Source organism: Hipposideros armiger, unplaced genomic scaffold, assembly GCF_001890085.2.
Source record: "Hipposideros armiger isolate ML-2016 unplaced genomic scaffold, ASM189008v1 scaffold_30, whole genome shotgun sequence".
In the NCBI taxonomy this organism is placed as follows: Eukaryota; Metazoa; Chordata; class Mammalia; order Chiroptera; family Hipposideridae; genus Hipposideros; species Hipposideros armiger.
Genome location: NW_017731380.1, coordinates 4,196,436 through 4,219,292, shown reverse-complemented (window position 1 = coordinate 4,219,292; position 22,857 = coordinate 4,196,436). Strand labels below are relative to the sequence as shown.

The 22,857-nt window shown below is 39.8% G+C and overlaps 1 protein-coding gene across 2 annotated transcripts in view; it reads right to left on the bottom strand.

Annotated features, from left to right (window-relative positions):
* ACVR1 (activin A receptor type 1) overlaps positions 1-22,857 on the bottom strand; it is a 100,989-nt gene that overhangs the window by 20,934 nt on the left and 57,198 nt on the right. For both annotated transcript variants that reach the window (XM_019636863.1, XM_019636864.1), the window contains exons 4-7: positions 16,387-16,650; positions 13,970-14,181; positions 10,468-10,567; positions 6,749-6,895 (exon numbers count right to left, since the gene is read on the bottom strand). In XM_019636863.1, the coding sequence (XP_019492408.1) occupies positions 6,749-6,895; positions 10,468-10,567; positions 13,970-14,181; positions 16,387-16,650 (723 nt within the window). The remainder of the gene's footprint in view (positions 1-6,748; positions 6,896-10,467; positions 10,568-13,969; positions 14,182-16,386; positions 16,651-22,857) is intronic.

Sequence of the window (22,857 nt, the reverse complement as noted above, 5' to 3'; positions counted from 1 at the left end):
TTTCTTAAAAGAGTACTGTTAACAAATAGAAAATTTTCCTATTACCATGGTAAAATCATGCTTTTAAAAACTATTTTACATTGCATTAAGATTTGGGGAAAATATATTCTTTGTGCTTACCCATACTGATACTGCCAAACTCTTCATCACGCTGATATTGCAGGTGCACACAGATCGTTCCTCAACTACCCAAAATGAACAAGAACCTGGAAACCTAGACATCTGTGTCCTAATCCTGACTCTGCCTGTGACTTGTTGTGTAATTTTGGGAACTCAATTAGGCTCTCTGAATTCTCTGCTCAGTTGTAAAATGAAGAGGTGAATTTATGTTAAATGACTGACAGATTCATCATATAAGAAAAAAGGATCAAATACAACAAGCATCTATGATGCTCTTTGTCAGCCATACAAGAAACCCAAGATAATCACGTTTGTTCACTAGAAATGAAGACAGATATAAAAAGGAAAAAAAATTACAATATAATGTGAAATATACAGTAATATATATCTGCAAAAGGCAACATGAGAACAGAGTAGAGAATCATAATAATTCAGACCAGCTGTTGCAATAGGCTTCCATCAGAAAGTGACAACTGGTCTTGAAGAGAAGTGAAATGTTAACAGATGTAGATAAAGAGGTAGGAAGAAATTCTTCTAGATACTCTGTGGGGACTTTTGAGCACACTGAAGGAACTCGAGAAGAGGCACCTCCTATCCTATGGAATAAATCGTGATGTATGTGCTTGTCCTTTCTGGTACAGAGCTGCTTTACTAGAGTTATTCTTTTATAAATATTATACATATATTTTATTATAATATGTAATATATTATTATAATATACACCATATAGTATATATATTATATATATATATATATGTATCATATATATGAACCTCATGGGCAGTGAAGTTTGGGACATATACATAGAAGATAAACATCTTAAAAAGACATAGGGCTTGTAGAAGAATTAAATGACTTGCAAAAGTATAAAGTGAAAGAAAAGTCCATAAAATGCCTTATGCTCACATAGTACTTTATATAAAATTTATGTCACTTTCATATATTTTCTCATGGGATTTTCTTCAACAGACCAGTAAGCTAGATATCCTTATACTCGTTTTACAAATAATGAAGTTGCTGCTAGGAGATGCGAAGGATCACTCAGCTATTAAGCTGCAACCCACTCCAAGTTTGGCGATCGCTATGCTGGTGCAACGTACCTTTCATAGGAAGCTCTGGGCACAAAGAAAAGCCGCCTACTTGGTCATCACCCTCAACAATAGAAGCAGCTCTTAATTACTGCATGCTAACAATGAGCCAAGCACTTCCCATGCAGTCCTCCAACAACCACAAGAAGTGGGGAGATGGCATCGCTGGCAGGAAGGTCAGGAACGGTCCCAGCAGTCTGGCTCTAAAACCTTTCCTCGTACCCATTATACCATACTGCCCCCAAACAAGCTGACTTCTCCTCAGAGAAAGACAACTTGACATTTGTACCCACGGGACATCTGCAAAGTGAACCAAATAACATCTCCCCACCTTGATTTCCTACTTCTTTCTCCCTCTTCCTCTGAGACAGCTCCCACGGCCTGCCTGAGTCTCTCACTCCTTCCCTACTGTCCAATCTGTCCATATCCCTGTAGCTGTTTCCCCTAGGGCCCTTAGCTGGCCACCACAGGAATCAAACCGTGTACTTAGACATTAGTAATTCTTACTCAAAAAATGGTTCTGCTTTCTCATTTTAAACCAAAGGATATTCATCTTTCATGGGCTTCCCAAAAGTAAATAGCCCAAACTATAAAAGCACCACTCAGAAGAAGAAATTAAATGGCTGCTGTATATTTGTGTAGCTACTGACTTCTCTTCCCAAGGGAGAGCAACCTCTGGTTAAACAGATAGATAGATACATACATAGATAGATACATAGATAGATACATAGATAGATAGATAGCAAGTGCTTATTCTCTCACCTTCCCTAAGCCCCCTAGGTCTTAGAGGCGGATTTTATCTGTCCCATTAATTATGTTCTAGACCTTCAGGAAAAAAATAACTTTTAAATAAGCAGGATTTTCTTTAACTGTTTATCTTTCATGTGCCAATTACATTACTACATGTTCTGCAAACTGCTAGGGCATTTTTATAAGATTTTTGCATTCTGAGTCAAAGCACTCTACTGTTCATGCAGGTTGAACAGGTGCCGCCTATATGTTGGAACTCTGCATGTGATCACAACAGGGAAAGACAGAGATTAGGGCAAAAGCCTCTTACTTAACAGCCAAAGCCATCCTCCCAGGTTCCTCAACAGCTAAAATGAAACCCAAAATCTTAAGTGAAGTCACCAGTGTCCATTCTGACTCTCTCCCAGGAACCCGACACAGGGCAACTCTGAGAGCTGAGGATTGAGACCGCCACACAGTGGGGCACAGTGATTGAGTGTTGGGCCCCAGAGCCACATTCTGGCTTCTCATAATGGTTCCACCATCACCAAACTGGGGGGAACCCAGCACAAGTCACGTAACATCTCCACCCTGGTTTCCTCATTGGTAAGATAAGGATAACATCATCATATATCTCAAAGGGCTATTGTGAAAATAGAAGAGTTACTAGATACAAAGTACTTCATGTAATGTTTAAAACATATTAGGTGTTCAAGAATAGTTGGTTATTATTATACTTTAAAATAGCCCAGGGTTCAATTAAAACCATGATCATTTTATAATTTAATTTAATAAAGTAAAGGGTGGTTTCCTTTATTTCCCATGGGTCCCCAGAGATTCTGACTGATTAAATGGTTGGGCAGCACCTTCTAAGAGGTCTGGAGATGGAGGGTGCTGATATTTGTACAACATGATCTATTTAATATGGTTAAAATGGTAAATTTCATGTTATGCATATTTTATCATACTTATTTGAAAGAGTGTACGATATGAGTTTGGAGTGTAATTCTTATATTAATGGAATCTTCTTGGTTTTAGTGATGAGGAAAAGAATGCTCAGAAACATACAACTTTGGCTCAGAGTCATGCAGTGGGCCTCTAATGGTGCTGACAGTAGAAATCAGTTTCCCAAATTCACAGAGACCACTCTTCCTGCCATCACACAACAGAGCCCTCTATTACTCGCTTATCTGTTGACGTCTGTGCCAGACATAGCAAAAAGAGTTGAAATCTAAACCAGTCCCTTTGAAAGATACTGTTTTACAAGTTTAATTAGGAGGATAAACAATGAAGGCCCAGAGTTTTTATATGTATGCATGTGTCTCTGTGTGTATTTGTGTATGTGTGTGCAATTTAATTATATATTGGGGGGGGGGTTAGCAATACTCAAGAGTGAGAGAATTCACGATCTGATATTCAAAACACAATAAGCTCTTTTAATACATAATCACACAAAACCTTAAAGTCTCCACATCCATAAAACTGGTAGAGCACAGAAAGAACAACAAAAAAAGGTTGTGCATTTCTACAAGCTTTCTCAACCAAAAGGACTATACAGTTAGAGCAATCCATTGGCTGTAATTATGATGACAGTCAAAAGATCTCATGAACTCAGAATTTCCATGGATCACTAGGTAATAAAAAATAGACAATGTTTTGCCTTATGTGATGACACTAAGGGAACCTCATTTCTCTCATATGAATCCTATTGCAAAGGTGACTATCAAATTCCCCTTGTGATTAAATCCAATTTAAAAAATATTTACTGAGCACCTACCATGTGTACGGCACTGTCCTCAGCACTGAATGTGAAAGCAAAAACGATGGAAATAATTCTTGTCCTCACTGTACAATTATCACCGTTCATTTAACTCAAGTGTATGGATACAGTGACTATTTGCATAGCACAGTGATATCTAGAGCACTTTGCTCAATGAGCCTGTGGGCCCCAGGAGAGTGAGAAGGGACGCCTGAACATGTCCTTACTTCAGTGAGTCTCAGATCCCCATGCCTCTTAGCGTATGTTCATCTTCCCATTAAGAGTGATTCTAGTGTTCAAAGGTAAGTACTTCTTGTACTTCATGGCTTCTAACATAACCAATGCTTTATGTGTTGCTCAACCTCAGTCTGTTCCAGAGTTAGAGGAAAAACTGGGACATTTAAGGGTCATTTTGACTGTTGATGAATTTCTACCTCATAGCCTGACTCTAGACTAAGAGGCACTCCTATTTACTATATATATGATCATCTAGTCAACTAGAGTGTAGGGTACAGAACTGTGCTGTGAGTTAGACTGCCCAGTGTGATTCTCAGCTCTACTCTTCAACCTGATGGGCGATGTTAATCTGTGTGTACCTCAGTTATCTCATAGAACTAGGAAAACAAGAGTACCTCCTACTCTTATGGCTGTGATGAAGATAAAATAAGAAAATGCACATAGAGCATTTAAACCAGTGCTTACTGCATAGTACCTAGTCATTGTTGTTGCCATCATTACTGCAACATAAGGCAGTGTGTTTTAAGAGTTATAGCAGAGGTACAGAGCGAGGGACTGCAGAAAAGCACAATTAAATCCACTGGGAGGAATAGAAGGGAAATGAGAAGTTTTGATGGAGAAAAAGGTGGTTGGAGGGTGGGATGGGGATACGGGTGACTGAGAACAACATGAACAGAGGCAGACACCTGAATGCTCACGGCAATCCCAAGGAATGGCAAATATCAGAAATGTCTGTAGAGGAGGCTTGAGACACTCCTTGGATCCCAAAATAGAGAGTCTGGAATGTCAGGTTCAGAAGCCACAAATGTTGCAGGCCACGAGGGAGTCATCAAAGACACTAGAGCAAAAGTAACTCAGCTTCCCAATGGAAGATAACTCAGTGTTAAAGAGATGGATTGGAAAGGGGAGACCATCAGCAATCATACAAGTGAGGAGGGTAATGTGATGGCTAGGGCCCACGGGGTAAGGGAAGGGGAAAAAAAATCAACATCAGAAACTGAGACAAGTCTGAGATGGAACATACCACCATACAGTTGAAGCAAAGCATTGGGCAACTTTCAAGCCATTATTTCAAGACAACTTGACTCAGCTATATATAATACTAAATTAGCAGTATACTAGTCTTATACCGTTTAATGACAAGAATGCATTTCTCAGAATGCATCATTAGGCAAGTTGTCATTGTGCAAACATCACACAGAGTGTACTTACACAATCCTCGATGTTACAGCCTACTACACACCTAGGCTATATCATATAGCCTATTGCTCCCAGGCTACAAACCTGTACAGCATGTTACTGTACTGCACACTGTAGGTAACAGTAACACTACGGTAAGTATTTGTATATCTAAACATATCTAATCATAGAAAAGGTACAGTAAAAATAACAGTGTAAAAGGTAAAAAATGGTGCAGCTATGTAGAGCACGGACCATGAATGGAGCTTGCTGGACTGAAAGTTGCTCTGGGTGAGTCAGTGAGTGAGTGCTAAGTGAATGTGAAGGCCTAGGACATTACTGTACATCACTGTGGACTTTATAAATACTGCACACTTAGGCTACACTAATTTTATAAAACAACATGAGATTAAATCAAACACAAGAGAAAATGATGCAATCAAGAAACGCAGTAAACATGAGATGTTTGAGGCTGTTTCCGGGTAACATGGCACACTGTTTAGCCGTAAGCTTTTTTTTTTATATATATATAAGTAGAAAGAACACTCCAAAATAATGACAGAAAGTACAGTATAGTAAATATATAAACCACTAACATGGTCATTTATTATCATTATCAAGTATTATGTGCTGTACATAATTGTACATGATATACTTTTAAAGGCTGGCAGCAGAGTAGGTTTGTTTACACCTGTATCACCACAAACACGAGAGTAATGCACTGCACTACTACATTTTGACAGCTACGATGTCACTAGGCGATAGAAATTTTTCAGCCATTATAATCTTATGGGAAGACTGTCACATATGTGGTCAGCCATTGTCTGAAATGTCGTTATGCATCACATGACTGTATAGGAATAGAAATAAATTCTAGCAACAGCCTTCCTATAAGCTCAACCTAATCCAAAAGCCATGAAGTGGCCAACACTATCCTATACAGGTCAAATTCTATATAAACTTTATATCTACTATTAAAGAAGCACTCCAGGCAGCAGTCATGATAGATATAGTAATATAAACACAGTTGGAAAAACTTTTCAAAAACATAGAAGTGAACGGGCACAAGGAATATTCTCACCCTTAATACTTCTACAGCAATATTTCCATGAGCTCATCACATATTTCGCAAATGTTTTTAAGCTTTAGTTTCCAATTAAAATGTATGCTAAATCCCTCTGTAAATGTGGGCTTTAAAAACGGTGCCGCGTTTGACGGAATGTGCATTTAATTACAATGTCCCTGAGAGCTGCGAATTGCTAGGACATCATCCAAAGATCTTTCTTAGTTTGATTCAAGTAATAAATATTCAGAAAAGGTGGGGTAAGTAGAACAACCAATAAAGACTCAAAGTGAACAACATGGGTAAATTTTTATCGTTTAAATAATGACCCGCGGGGTAAGAATGAACAATAACAATTTCCTTTTCATCAAGAGAATCTTCAAACTTAACTTCTTTGCAGATTTAAACTAGAAAATTAATGGTAAAAAAAAAAATAACTGTATAAATTCTAATGATTCCTGTATCGCTTTTCAGGAGAGGCAGGCAAATTCATGTACACCAAAATCAGAGAGGCCAAAGGCAGGCAAATTATTTTCTAGATAAAATTAACAAGAGGATCATGTTTGTACTTACCTAAAATATTTTCATGCCTCAGCATCACAGTGTTGTACAATTCTGTTTCCCTAAACCACGACTTCTCATCCCGGGAAGAAAAGATCTTCACAGCAACGTTCTCCCCTTGCCAACTGCCCCTCCACACCTCACCATACCTGCCTTTCCCTGTGGGAAGCAACATGGAGGTGTCATTGGACAGCTAGACAGGAGAAGTAGCCAGTAAATTCTGTGCCCACGACTCTTAACTCCTCCCATTTTTTACCGGGAAATATTCAATTTGGGGATATAAATACCACAAACTTTTGCCTTTAAAGACATACAAAATTGAGGTGGAAACTGCTCCTCCCAGCCACCCCGTTGTGATAACAAATTAAACCTCCTCAGTATCTGCACTGTACAATTAGCTGCTAAGGACAAAGTTCACATTTAAATCCCTCTATTAAAAGGTATGAAACCCATATGGTTTTTAAAAGCTCCTGAAAGTTAGTAAACCTTAGAATATGGTACAGGTTATTCGATTTCAGTGTTGTGCTGAAAGCCAGAAGTGTATGTAGCTAACCTCAATAGCTTCCTTGACTCCTTCCCTTCATACAGGACCAACACAGGCATTTTCCAAGAGTTCAAGTTTGTGGATTTACTTATGTATTTATATTTTCCACAAAAGAGACTACTGAAATGTGTGTTCCAAAGAATTTAAAAAAAAACAAAAAACACACACACAAACACACAAAAAACAAAGCTGTAAAGGAGATCAACAAGCAGCCCCTGCCATCCCTAAAGGATTTCTTGGTGGAGGATGTATTTCAAAAGAGGATTTGCAAAGTCTTAAACACATAATCCCAGAACAGTTCTGATTTCTGACATTGGTCATGGGTATTTGCTTGTTAGCCCTTGTGATGCCACAAGTAGGCTACACTGAAAGGGCCAATTGGAGAAGACATTTCCCAAAACGTGTGATCTGATCTGTTGGGTGCATGCCCCCTCCTGCAGCTGCAACACCACTGTCAGCTTGTCCATTCCATGCTCCCTCTGCCATTCTTCTCCTTAATTATAGGTAGGGGTCAACAGGAAGGTTGGGAGGAGAATGTAACTACCACGAGACCCTGGGGATCAACACGGGGTATAATCAAGGAGAAAGACATATGGGGCACCTAGATAACCACGCAGCAGGAGATACAACTTGCAGTGCAATGGGGCTTTCTACCAAGGCAAGTGGCTGCTGGGAAACACGGCTTGTACTCAGCAGCTGTAGTACCACCTGTACAGACAGGAATACAGCTCTTTGCTGAAAAACTAAGCCACTCAGAACCCAAACATGGAGCGACAAAGCATGACTCTCTGGGTGACTCATCTGAAACATAATCAAAACCACTCAATCTAGATCTCTTTATGATAAACAATGTCTCTATTAAATACCAATGACTAATCCAAAAGGATGTTAAATGTGGTCAGTAAGTGGTCATTGTGGGTCGCTGTCAGGTCATACAAATAGTATTTCATACAAGATTAATTTTAATACAGTCAATTAATAAAGCAATTGCCCAGCATTTGTAGCTCAAGATGAAGGCTAGTGCTAAAATATTACAAAATCAGCTGCTAGAAAATGGCAAGCTAATCTTTTCCTGGCTCTGGTTCCCTTCTGTATCTTTATTTGCTCTTTGTCCTCATAGTCTCATGAGGAAGGAGAGAGAAATTTCCCCAAGAATTGGGACATTACTATAAAGTTCCCTTAAAGGTTTTTTAAAAAAAAAAACACCCAAAAAACCAGAGATGGATGTCAGGGTAAGTAGACAGAATTAAAATAGAAACTCAATTCAATGGTTTTCAAATGCTTTTAACTTGTCAAATGCTTTCTGCAAATGCGTCCTTATGTAGAAGTCCATAGAGAAAGCAGAAGAGCTGCCCAAAAGTCCTGGCCATGGAGTCTCACAAAGGGGATCCCTAAGGCATCTGAAATTTGGGGGTTCACTGATCATCACCTGGAAAAGACTGACCTAGTCCAACTTCCCAAGCTTTTGAACCAAAAATGGTAATACACTGTCCAAGCAGTTCACCACATATATTTTAAGACTGAATAGTAACTATAAGCTACTGAAAAGGCATTGCTTTTATCAAAGTCTTTAGCACTAAGCCCACAAAACACTATCACTGAATTTACATTATTTCAAAAAAATGCTGAAGAATATCTATACAACCAGAAGTAGTATGTATTTTTAAAGGTGCAACATTATTTTGCCCTTTAGACTCTGGGGTCAATTTCTGAGGACTGGTCTTGAGACCACTGCTCGGTGAATGGTGAGTGGCCATGGGACAGGAGGATGGAGGTAAGTAACACAGGTACATGCCTCCTTTCATTGCCTCTCACTACTACCCAGGAACCCCCTTGTTCATAATCAAATAGGCTTTTAACTGGTACAAGAAGACAACCCTGGTTGTATGCAACGTGCACATTTATGACTACTCCATTTTTATTTTCTCCACTGCAGAGGAGAAGCGTGAAAGGGCATTTGGAAACAGTCACAGTAGCTGAAGACCTAAAGAAAAGGCAATAGGCTTCTGCTGGGCACCTGTGTGCCTGAAGGTGACAGTCACTGTTCTTACTACCTCTGCCCGTCCCTTTCCACGGTCGGGTTTGGGAGTGTCCTGGTTTTCGTGAAAACAGAAAGAAAAGCCAGAAGATAGCAGCCAAGTATTGGGCGAAGCTTATGATAGCCAACCACCTACCAAAAGCTGCCAAGTCCAGCCCAAAGAAACCAGGAGAATTAGGACAGTGTGGAGACGTTGCCAACCCACCATTACTACTGTGACCATCCCTGCGTGCCGTCTAAAGTCAAAGTGAGTAAAAACCATCATGTGGCTGGCAAATATCCACCAGTAAAAGTAAAACTAATGAAAATAGGGACTTCTAAAAAGAAGTATTTTGCACCATCTGTCTAGAAAGCAAACCAGCAATACGTAAAACAAGTCATAAAAAAAGTCACAGATTTTGACCCAGGAACCCCAGTGCCTGGGAATTTATTCTAAGCACTCAAAAGAAAGAAGCAATGTGTACAAAATCTTTCTCAAGCAGTACTGTTAAAGATAAATGAAGATTTAATAGACCATTACTAAACAGCCTTAAAATATTTCTGATGTGTACAAATATAAGAAAATGTGTGTGAGCTTAAAACTGAAAAAAGGGACACAAATAATATGCGCACTATGATTGCCTCTATTTCTAAATACGTTCATATATGGGAAAATGTGCAAGGTCACCAAGAAGTATATGTAGCTCTTGTTTAAATAAAGCAGTTATAAAGGTAGCTTTGGTCAATTTATTTTATTATTTTTAAAGGCAGGGGGAGAGTGAGAGGGGTTAGAACACTATAATTGGCAAGTGTATGGTCCAAAAGCCCACTTACCTCCAATCGTTCATTGCCTAAAATCAGGAGCAGCCGTATGAATTCAAGTTTCCAGCATTCCCATCATCCCAAAGGGTGTACTTCCAAGTGAAAGCTTCTGACTAATCATTCTCTATTACTAACTAGTGATACATTCTTCTGACAAGGGCTTCAGCAAGCTCAGGCGCTCTAACACAAGTCATGGAGAAGAGAGACATAGCCACACCACACAGCTACCCCGCATCGTCATTTAACAAGCAATGGGTAACAAGAAGCAGATTTTCTAAGTTCCAGTCTTCTTCTAGAAGCATAACTTACATTGCATATAACCCGCAAGGGAAGGAAAAAAAGAATTACCGACACACTCCAACAGCGTGATCTGACGAGCCACTGTTCTCTGTACCAGAAAGGGAAGACCAGAGCCACTTCCTGACGTACACGAATGATCCAATAAATCCTGTGGTTCAAGACAAGGAGAAAAAGAAGCTACTGAGAAACAGCTCTCAGTTTAGTGTATGAACATGCATAGCATCGTAACTCACACGGTAGGAGCAACCCTGGGCACGTGGCCCGCTAGTGTCTACGGACAGCCCCACTGGAGGAAGGACTGGCTTACTTCTCAGGAAAACCAGAAGCTAGCCCTTTCCTGATAGGTTTTCCTTCCTTGCAAACAGGGTTTCAGAATTAAATATATAAAGAAGCTGAGTGGACAAAGTTGAAGATGCAAATTTGAAAGTCCAGGAAGCGGGAGAAGCACATGAAGCAGTAGAAAGAAGAGCAAGTGGGGAAACTGAAGGGAAAGGGGTCTCCAAGTCCACGCGCTGGGCACTGCTGACCTTATTCTGCTCTGCTCATAAATATCTATCAAAGGATCTACTTTAGCTGACATGCCAACTAAGGGGCTCTAATAAGGAACAAACAAATTACGAATAAGGAACAGACAACTCTAATGATGTTTGTATTACAAAGACACCAGTGGCCATGTAAGTCATCAAACGGGTACGCTCAAGCAGAAAGGGTCTACCTGGAGGGAGGTTACCTTTTAGGTGAGTGAGGAACAAAGGGGTCACAAAATTAACATCTAAGTGTCCTGTCTTCATGTGAATTACCCACCAATCAGAGTGAGGAGAAAATAAAACTTTCATTAAAAACATACAACCATACCCCCAATCTGCTTCTTAAAAAAAAAAAAAACATGCTGTGAAAAAGATTACCAAGTAGTTCATTCATAGATTTTTCCTTCTTAGGAAGAGAAGAAATCTGCCAAGCAGCAGAGGTATTTTTGTATCCAGAATGAATTATCTGTAATAAACATTATTGTGCCCATGGTGATGGTGGTAAGGTGGCAGTGACAGTGAGCTAACTTTCCTCAACGCTCATCCTTTCTCTAAGATTTCAGCTGGCCTGTTAATACAATATGCTGATTTGTTTGAATTTCATCTATTTTTTCACTTGCTCTGAGCACCACTGTGAAGTACTGCTGATCAGCAAAGTTACCAAAAGCTTAACATCCAAAGGAAGACATTCAGAATCCTTAAAACTCACAAAATGGATAATCAACAAGACATTGAGCGTAGATGAAGTGGAGTTACACATCCCTCTAACCATCTATTTGCTGCTCTTTTTTCTCTTTATTCATTCAATTTTTTTAACAGAATAATCCTGAAAATTAAACTAATATGTTGTTTTTCATAACATATAATCCTGGCTTTAAACCTAGTTCATAGCTTAAGGAAGGGGGAAGGGGAGGAACTAAAACAAAGACTAACAAACATGTATTTCAGCTCTTGGACCCCAAGGCTTGTTTTCAACGTAAGGGTGCTGTTCAGGAAGGTGTGCTTTGCTGAATCGTATAAATGAGCATATCGCTTAAATGAGCAAGTATGTAGACCAATTATGGCGACTTGCTTTAAACAGTGTTCTTTACTGTGTTATTATATCATGACACACTGTCATCTCACATGACTGAGTTGAGAAGACTATTTCAGCATACGCTTCCATTCCTCTTTCAAGATGACAGAAGTAATTTATATGAGATATTCCTAATATTGCCCATGGTGATTAGTTATGTTAGCAGTTCTGAGGAACAAAGTTCTGACTAATCTATTTTAGACTCTTGCTTTGATAAAGCTTTGTCAGGATTCAGCCTTGTATCTTCTTGCTACTAACTCAATAAACTCATTTAATTTTCCTTAAAACTTCAAATAAACTTCTAACTACATTTCTAATGAAAAACCGTATTTCTCTACTTTTTGAAAAGGAATGTCCTAGCTCCTCTTTTCTCAGTGTCGCTGTACCACAATTTAAACAGGTAGGTAAGGCGAAGCTAAACAAGGGTCCTTCCCTCCATTTCGTACCAAAAAGTACACTTGACAAGAGGCCCAATGATGGGGAAGGCAGCAGGGGGACATATTTCCCAGCCTGCATCAGCCACAACCAAATGTTTTGACAACTCGCCAAGGATGGTCCAGGTGTAGCACCTAAGCTACAGAGATTGGTGACAGCAAGTCTTCTCCAGCAAAAAGGAAGTTGCAGGGCAGGCTTATCTGCAGAACTGCCAGGCACTTTTAACACTTTTTTGTTGTGTAGCAAAACGATCTTAGGGGACACATGGTCATGGCATTAAATAACATAGAATCACATTACAAAATTATGACCTTGATTGTCTTTCAATGCATCATATGATGACAAGCCATCTCCAAATGGTACTGCTATGTCTCTATCATTCCCTAATCTTCCCCTTTTCCAGGGTAGGCATCTAATTCAGCATAGTGTCCCTTTTAGAATGTTACTGCTTTTCTCTTTTGCACTTTCTGGTAAGCCTATTTATAGCCAATGATTCCCTTTTCTCACTTAAGTTTTAAAGTGTCTTTAAAATTAACACTTGAGAAACAATTTTAAAACATAAAAAAAGGAAGACACTTTTTAATATGATTTGCATATTTCATTTTAAAATATGCAAATAAGCACATTTAAAGTGTATAAATACAATGGTTTCTAACCCTGTGCTGTCCATTAGGGTAGGGTAGCTACTAGCCATATGTTGACAGTGAGTAAGTGAAGTAGGGCTAGTGTGAACTGTTATAGGCTAAGTGTAAAATACATATCAGACTTTGAAAACTTAGTTCCAAAAAAAGGTAAAATATCTCACCAATATTTCGTTATAATTATATGTTGAAATAATAATAATTATACATATTAGGTTAATATATTGTTGAAATTAATATCACCTGGGTTTTTTTTTTTAATCTTTTTTTAAGGTGGCTACTAGAATATTCAAAATTACATATGTGGCTCACATATTTCTACTGGACAGTAGTGGTTTAACCAAATGACAACACTCCACAAGGGGGCAGCACAGGAGCATGAAAAATTTAATAGCTGCTGTTTTTGGATGTCAAGTTTTAAAGTCTTAAATTACAGGGTGTTAAAATAATCTGGAAGGAAAAATGATGTTTAATATTAAGCAAAAGGTGCTTTTTTTTGAAAGCACTTTTATTGCTACAAACAGAGTTACTGAGTACCATAATCTCCATATCTCCCCAAAACCTACTAAAGTATTGGGTTGTCGGAAAAGTCATGACGCATTTTTGCAACGAAAAACATAAAAAAAAAAACGTCATGACTTTTCCGACAACCCAATAAATCCCCTTTCTCATTTAATATAAATACTGTCTAAAATGAATGTTCTCGCATAGGAGAGACTAGACAGGTGCCAGTACATGCTTGCTGAGGGTGTAGGTGACCAGGGTATGTGTGTACACAGTCCAGTCACCAGTTAAGCATTTCATGCTCAAAATAAGAAAGCGTCCTCTGCCATATTTATTACGCTTAGGGTTCCCTGGCGTCATAAACTCACTGCTAAAGTGCTGTCTCCAACATTGGTGGTGATGAGCCCTTCGATGGTACCATACTCCACATCTCTGGGATTGAGGCGTTCTTGGTTGCGCCTTTTAAATTTTCGGAGAGCAACTCCCAGTAGGCAAGCTAGAAGGCATACTGCAAACACTACGGACAGAATAATGAGGCCGACCTCCAAGTGGAAATTCTGTGTTCCAGGAAAGGCTTTGCCTGGAGATGGGGAGAAAAGGGTAATTGGCTGTAAGGATCACTGTTTACTTAGGATTTAATATTTATAACCAATACCCTAACAAGTAGCTCCTGATCCTGACCACATAGTCTCACAAGTCACAAAGTGTTCAAGCTTAAAATACTTCCTAACACCTGACCAATAGGCCAGTCATTTTTACCATTATTCATTTAGACACAACCGGAAAAATTCCACTGAGAACCAAGCGTATTAATGCATGTATGTGAAAGTACTTTTAAAATATAAAGTACTGTACAAATCTCTGGGACTACTCTGATTAACTTGGATTTGACCTGTAAGGATGTTTTATCATCAAACTCTTGCAGCAGACATTATACTGTAGTATCTCTATGAGGAAGTGCTGAGTTGAGAACAAATTACCCAATGTATCTTGGATGTCTGTTGCTGAATTCTCATTGATCTTTTTACATAACTTCTGCCTAGGAACTAATTCATTCAGCTGTTCCTTTACTCACTTATTTCAACATTCATTCACTCACTCTAAACATTTATTCACTGATTCATTCACTCACCTAATCATTCATTCCTTCATTCACACATTATTTCGTATGTTCCTCATTCAAACATTCATGCGTTCACTTGAACACTCATATATCACTCAAGCAAATATTCACAAAGACTTTCTACTTGCCTCGTTGAGTTAAATCAAAATTTCTTAGTTGGATAGTGAAGGTCCATAATTAAAAGGTCCCAAAAACAATAATCACAATAATTGTCTCTGAATTTCAGACCCCTCATGACACTGTCACCAACCGCTGGTCTTCCCCACATATGACTTATCTCTTTCCCACATCCTGGCCCCTTCAGCCATCCAGTCTCGAGCTTAACTTCCTTTATACATTTCTTTTAACTTTCCAAATCCAAATTAATCAACAGTTTGGCACATATCATTGTAAATGACATTTGTACGATAAAGTGTAAAACTAATCATATACAACATTAAATGATTAATAAAAATATTGGGCCCCCCTAATTACATTAGAAATTCCTTAAGAAAATAAATTTTCTATTACAACTCAGTGTCTAGCACAGTGTTGTGCAGATGTAGGAGCTTTTCATCCTGTAGATATAATTTTTTGTGAATGAAGACATTTCTGCATGTCTAGCCACTCTATTAATAACACTTGAACTCACAAAGTTTAGAAGTAAAGTTTATTCCATCAAGTACTTCTAGTTTTAACTATTTGATTACTTGATCTCCCTTTTAAAGATCTTCTTTTATTATTCAACCCCATTTGCTTATCAGAATTTAACCTTTTCTATATGCTTTAAGATCGTCACCATAACTTCAAAAATTACGGTAGCACAATCTTGTAACAAGTTGGCTTTTTTCTTCTTCGTTTTTCTGTCTCCTCCCTTGCTGGCTAACATTTCCCACAGTGGATGCTCATTGTAGCTACTCCTACTTCACATTCTGGTTTGATTCCTTTGTGAATGCAAGATTAAATAATTATGCCTATTAAAAATGTACGATGTATTAGAATAAATTTAGCAAGGAGTGAGTCTACAAAGACTAAGTACATTAATATTTGTAGGGACTTCCGGTTCATTTTATAAGGAAACAGTTCCATAGCAGGACTGATTTCCATTGGATACTGAATACAATACAGAGAAGAGTCCACATAAACTACAAAGTTTATGTGAAATCTCATGTGGCTTCGAGTTTCAGCGATAGATCACTGGAAATCAGACATGGGAGAAAAGTTTAGTGAGTCTGTGTCTCCTTTATTATACAAAAGAAAAGGCATTCCATTCAGGCACCTGAGTCGTACGTTCCATTTTCCTCCCTACACACTCGACATAGAAATGAGCATTTTACTAAGCAGAATTTTTTCAGAAATTATGAATGGCATCATGGCTCATTAACAGAAAAAGCTTATCAGGGTCTGTTCACCTGCTCACGGCTACTGAGAGAGATCAGGTCAGTCAAGAGGTCCCCAAAGTAGACAACACCTTGTTGACTTTCCCAAAATACACATCTTCCTTTTAGATTCCAAAGGCCACACCTTTCTCTTCCTCATCTAGAGCTATCTTCCTTGTCGCCCACTGCCTCTGGTTCAAAGAACAGGAGGGAAGCCTGTGGCTACTTACATTTTTAACCCACACACATCAGGATGAACACTAACAAAAACCCTTGATCTAGAAATAGAAAAGTCCATGGGAACCTTTAGTGGGCAGCTGGGCCGTGATGTTCCTGTTACACCAGTCCCCTTGGCAGCACTCCACGGCTTGGCCAGGTGACGGCGGGGTCTTACAGGTCATCTTCCCCTGCTCGTACACCTGGAAGCAGCCTTTCTGGTAGACGTGGAAGCCATCGTTGATGCTCAGCGAGGAAAAGCACTGCTGGCCTTCACAGTGGTCCTCATTCCCACAGGAGAGGCCTTCACACACACACATGTAAAGTTTGGGGTTTACCTTGGGCTTCTCATCTGCAAAAGGAGAGAGAGGAAGGAGAAAAACAAAAATCACTGCATGGGTTTTACACTCATTAGGGGAGTAATACAGTTTCTCTAAGGCCCTGACAAACACATAAACCAAACAAAGTCAGGTTAAGCATGGCCACTGGCCATGATGTCCACATTCTGTTATCTTGTACCTCTTACTTGACCAACCACCAAATAATAATAACTTCTCAATATATGAATGCCTTTATCCAAGCTGTGTACTCTTTTAGATCATACTAGGCCAAAGAATGGTTATCATTTGTCCACAGGCTTCTGAAAACGAACTTCACCCATATTAGTTTTCATGTTATCTTCAATCTGATGGGCTCTCATATCCCAATTCTTGCGTCAAAATAAAATGTTTTACTGGGACATAATGCTCATCACTTTTATTTTATGGGGAAATAAAAAGGATGGTTCCTAAATATACGGCAGCTGTTTATACCAGTTCCTGCTAGCTCCATACAAATCTCCATCAATTAGTAATACAAGGAATGTTAATGTTCCTGCTACTACTACTTGTCTGCTTCAGAAATATACCAATATAATAAGAGTTTACAAGTCTATAATTACAAATCCATATTATCAATATTTTCACCAAGATGCCTAGACTAATTTTTAAACAGTAGTAATACTAAAGTTTTTACATTAATTATAAAGAGAATTATACACATTTTAACTAGCAGGGGAAAAAAATTGGCACCAGTGACTGAGGATGAGGGCACAAGAAGACAAAGGGAACAGCACAATGTTGTACAGTAAGGCAACAGATGGGACCCAAGAAGCAGCCCACACATGGTGGGCTCAAGGTGCAATGGAAAAGGGCAGAAATGTATCATCAGTGAAGCACACCTAATCAGACCTCCTAACTGTCTCCGTCTGAAAACACTCATTTGCAGTTTCATTTTTCAAATCACTCATTCTTTCCCCCTCCCTGTTAGAATGATTAGCTCAGACTTGCTGGTCCCAATAGTTTCCACTAGTGGGGAAGGATAGTGACGATAGACTAGAGCCAAGACCTAGAGGCCACTGCTAGATTAGTTGGCTGAGGCCGCCTTCACCTAAGCACTGGTCATATAAGGAAATGCAGCTTTCAGAGCTCCCTCTGACGGTCTTAAGGCACAGACAGGCTGCCTTTTGATCCTTGAACTCTCTGTCGCAGGGCTGTGAGATAACTGCTTCTTTCTTAAAATAACAGGTCGGGTGGCTGTGCTTTTAAAAGACCTTAAGGTAAAGTCTTTGAAAATGTCAAGTTCATTTACACAGATCTGTGTAGGTGTGTGTAGAGATGTGGGTTATCTCAAAAAGAGGAAAAAAAAGTGTTCTTCATCTTTCTTCTTCCCTCTTCAAAGTGAAAAATAGTTCACTGCCCACTGTAATGTGGGTGCCTCATCGCACAGAGTAAGTGCCTGCAGACACACAAACACAAGCCTTCTATTTATAATTGACTTGATCGTTTTTTTTGAAAACCACAAGGGGCTCATCCAAGAGCAAAGACATGCCTGAAAGCAGAAAATCCAAAATAGCCGCTGACAGTGTATATATGTCACCAATCTCACCCCTGAGAATTAAGAGCCCTCAGACATTTTTAATGAGCAAAAACTTTAATGAGCCAAGAGATATTCTTTACTTCCCCTGCCTAGAGAAATCCAAGAGAAATTCCAGCACCAATCTATTTCTATGAGGATGAGAAACATATATATCTGTTGACATAATCCAGCAAAAAAGTTTACACTTGCCAAAAGCGAATTGAAAGATAATATTTCCAGGGAGTCTAGACATGCTTGCCACTCTTGAATGGCACAAAGCTGGCTGAGGGCTGCCAACTATGCTGCCCGACAGGTGACGATTCTTTGGAGGGAAATGGATGGGGGGTGGGGAGAGTTAATGGTGTCATATTGATTTGTTTGTGATCTACAGCAGGAAATTAAAAAGACTATCCTTTAAAACTGTGCGATAATGCAATTTATATGAATTTGAAACATAGCATCTATTTAAAACTCTAAATATTTTTTAAAGGTCATGTATATCCAAGGATACATACCTAACACATTAAAAAGGTTGTCTCTGTTGACACTGGGTTCAGGATGAGAAGTTAGTGTTGGGATGAAGGGGTAAAATAAAAATAAAAATAGGAGGTTGGCTGTTTATGAACTGATAATGGATTGAGGAGTAGGAATTACTCAACTCAGTGTATCTACAATCCACTAGGAGCAACTATAAACAAGTACAGTCGGCCCTCTGTATATGCGGGTTCCACATCCATGGATTCAACAAACTGCTAATAGAAAACACTCCAGGAAATGTTACATTGTTGCTGATGTGTACCACGTAGTTAGGCCTACAATGGCTGATGGCTGAGTTTGTACTGAACATGTACAGACTTTTTTTTTCTTGTCATTATTCCCTAAACAATATAACTGTTTACATAGCATTTCCATTGTATTAGGTATTATAAGTAATCAAGAGATGGCTTAAAGTATACTGGAGGATGTGCTTAGATCATATGCAAAGACTCTGCCATTTTATGTAAGAGATTTGAGCATCCGCAGATCTGGGTATCCACAGTGGGGGTTAGAAGGGTTGTCCTGGAACCAATCCCTGAAGGACCCCGAGGGCTGACTGTAACTCCAGACCACAGAGGGCTCACTCATCATTGATCCTATGGAAACGGATGACCCAGTAAACCAAAGAATTAATGACACTTTGTGGTTCTAATAAAAAATGTCGAATTTAAAATAATGAAACGCCATAACAATAATTTTTCTAATGTGCTCTCAGAGTGAAGTCTGCATGTACAGTTCCAGCACAAACTGAACTCTAAGTCCACAGGTGCAAGAAGGAATACTGCCTTTCCAAAATCTCTGGTTTCTGACAGAACATGGGGATGGTCTGACAGCTATTTAGACTGCAAGCTAAGAATTCTGCAAGAATTGAGCAGCCTCGAGTACCATCGTGAGTAAAATTCAGCTCAGTATACCCACTATGCAGTGCACACAAGCATAAGGAGTAGAGGTCTTAATCAGAGCTCGTCCTGTGAGGTCGTAAACTAAGTCAAAAGGCTTCATGTATCGAACACTCTCCTTGAATTTTTATATTCCTACAACAGTTGAGTATACAGACGATCAAGGGTTGACTACTTTTAAGTTGGTGATTCTTATCAGTAAGATGCCAAAAACCAGGGATTTCCTATCCTCCCCTCTACAATCAGGAAAAAGAAAAAAGGAGAAGAAAGATGGCTGTTAATGACATGTAATAATTAACTCAATCTCTGATACAGAGGAGCTACGAGCTCAGTGCAGCAGTTAGCTATTGGGAAAAACACAAAACTTTCACGGACATTTTCTCAGTTTGCTTCTCACTAACACTGCAGCTTCCCATATACCGTATTTGCCGGCGTATAAGACGATTTTTTGGCCCTGAAAAATATGCCTCCAAGTGGGGGGTCGTCTTATACACCAGGTACACTTCAGATAGACTGCCCATAGTGCTTGCCCCATGCCATAGTGGCCTCCCGATGACCGCCCACTTCATTCCACATACCGTTCAGGCATCAGCAGCGCTGCTGGGTGTATGCTCGGCTGTTATGCGATTTTGCTGTTATGCAATTTTACCACACTCGCAAAATCGCACACAGCCGACCATATAACAAACTCTGTATTTTGAGTGGAAATGTTAGGGGGTCGTCTTATACGCCGAGTCGTCTTATACGCCGGCAAATATGGTAACTAATTAGCAAAGCCTTTCACGTATCTATCTTTCCTATACAACTTAATGTAAATGAAGACCCTAAATTCTTAAGAATATAAAAATGACCACATGCACCCATGTGCACGCCTACGCATATGCACACACATTAGTTAAATGCCAGTTTGGCAATTGTATCTGACAGAGGGGATTAGTCAAAGAGATGCCAAAAGGATGTTCTGAGCTAGGATTACTAATTCAACAAAGGAAGTTAAAGGCAAGGTAGTAGCATTTTCAGATCTTAATATCCACAACTGTAAGGAATACAGCAGGCCCCAGGATGCCCATGCCTCACTGTTTTAGTCTTGTCAAAATTTAGGAATAACCGTCACATGTGTAGGCCTGTGGTATTTTATTTGGGGAAGAATTGTGGTGGGAGAGGTGGGGGGTGGGGTATAAGAACTATCACAAAACCTCTTTTTAGGGTGGAAGGTGGGGTTCTGCGGACCTCTAATCTCTCAGACCATGACATGAACACAGTATACATCAAGGAATACAAAGAATGGAGAATCGCCTTCTGTGACTGGTTTTCCACAGGACAGACAGGAAGCACCATATACGGCATGAAATATTTTACACTTGCCTGTGCAAATCACCAGGAAGTGCCCCAGCAAAAGGCAGCAAGTCTCCTCTACCTAATTGACATTCATTTAAATAATTCAGTAATTTAAATGTCAAGCCAGAGGTATTCCCTCTCTGAGGAGCTCACCCACATTGTTTGTTCTAAAGACACCTCCCGGCATTACTCAGTGTTATGGCTGGCACCCTGTGCCCTCTGTACCACCAGGACAAGGCCCAAGCAAACCCACTCACAGCCTGGTTCTGGCTGGGAGCAGCAGGGAATTCTCTGCGCCTCCTGGGAGGATCGGAGCTGGCTCTGCAATCAGAGGTGTAGGCTTGGAATCCCAGGGGTTCACCACAGCCAAATCTTTTAACAGATATTTCTTGTTCTGGGCAACCGTCACCTCACCATCTGGACACACCTACTCTCAGCCTAATCCCCAGACTGGCAGAGGAAGGGGCAGAACAAAGAACAGCGTGGACTTTTTAAGATGGTCTACAGTTTGGGATAATCTTCTACCTCATGGTAAAATTGTTCATATTTTTGTTTGAAGCGAGTCTTGAGCAATCTAGGCCCAACAGGATGGACCTATCCCCAAAGTTCTCCCTCTCACCTGCCCGGTCACACACTCCATAACACTTTAAGGCATTTAAACTGATTATCATTCTAAATGGTGCCCCACACCCCACATTTCCCACTCACGTCTTTGACACAATAGATAAATGAAAAAAAAATGCTACAAGTAAACCAGTCGATAGCAAAAGGAACAGTAGCACACCTCAAAGTAGCACAAATAACTATGCGGTTATTAGATGATTGTTCTAAAGGTCCAATAGCTCTGAACTTTACAGGCTAAAAATGGAACCCCAAACATCCCCTGGACTCCTTCCAACAGTATAAACGATTCATTCATTTGAAATGACAGCTTATATTAGGCTTATAGATATGGGAGTCCTTCCATTGTCTCCTAATCCGAGAGCGTCGTTGGGCACCTCTCCAGAATCTGAAAGCATCTGAGATCTCTGGCATTAAACAAAGGCTTAGGGAGGATTTTTCAATGCCAGGTATCACTGCCAGCAAACCTGCTCCTAAGACAGAAATACAAAGGTCTGTCCGGAAAGCCTAGTGAAGGGCATGTGATGGTCTGGCAAGCAGGCAGGCTATGTGCTCAGGGATGAAATACACCAAGGGCCTAAATGCTCTCATGATAAAACCCTCAAGTAGAGCACCCAAATCACATTTTCTTTTCTGATCAGAGGAAATGATACCTGGTCAAGTTGTAAAGCCAAGAAGAAAATGTGTTAAGAGGAGTTAAGAGAGACAATAGTCGCATTTGAATGAGATCACATATAAATTAGAATAACAATAACAACAAAATTGGTTTTAGGATTTCCAAGATTTTGAACTAAAGATGGCTCCCCTCCTGATGTGTTTTTCCTCAAGGTTCCCTAACTCAGCAAATGGCATCCCCAAGCCCACACGTACAAGCCTGATGCTCTCTAGCTTCCATTACTCTCAAAATAGAGATACAGTGATTAATCTGGACTACAGAAGTCCCAGTTAATCTGATCTCCATCTCTTTAGCCTCCCCCAGACCCTGTCAGTTCTTGGAAGGCCTCTTCCTGCTTCAGGATCTCAGGTCCTTCCGGGATAGAATTCCCCCCACATGAAACGCTTAGTTAGCGCTCTCCTTGCCAGCACTCCCACTCACCTAGGAAGTGTGTGTGTCACGTCTCCTCAGACCTCTCCTTACATGTTAATTCCTCACAGAAGCCTTTGTTCGCACACCAAATTGAAAGAAGGACCCACCTGTGTCTATTCACATGCATGTGTCTGTACGGCTGCTAAGTGTCCAAGTCTTTCCGTCTAGACTGTGAGCAGCG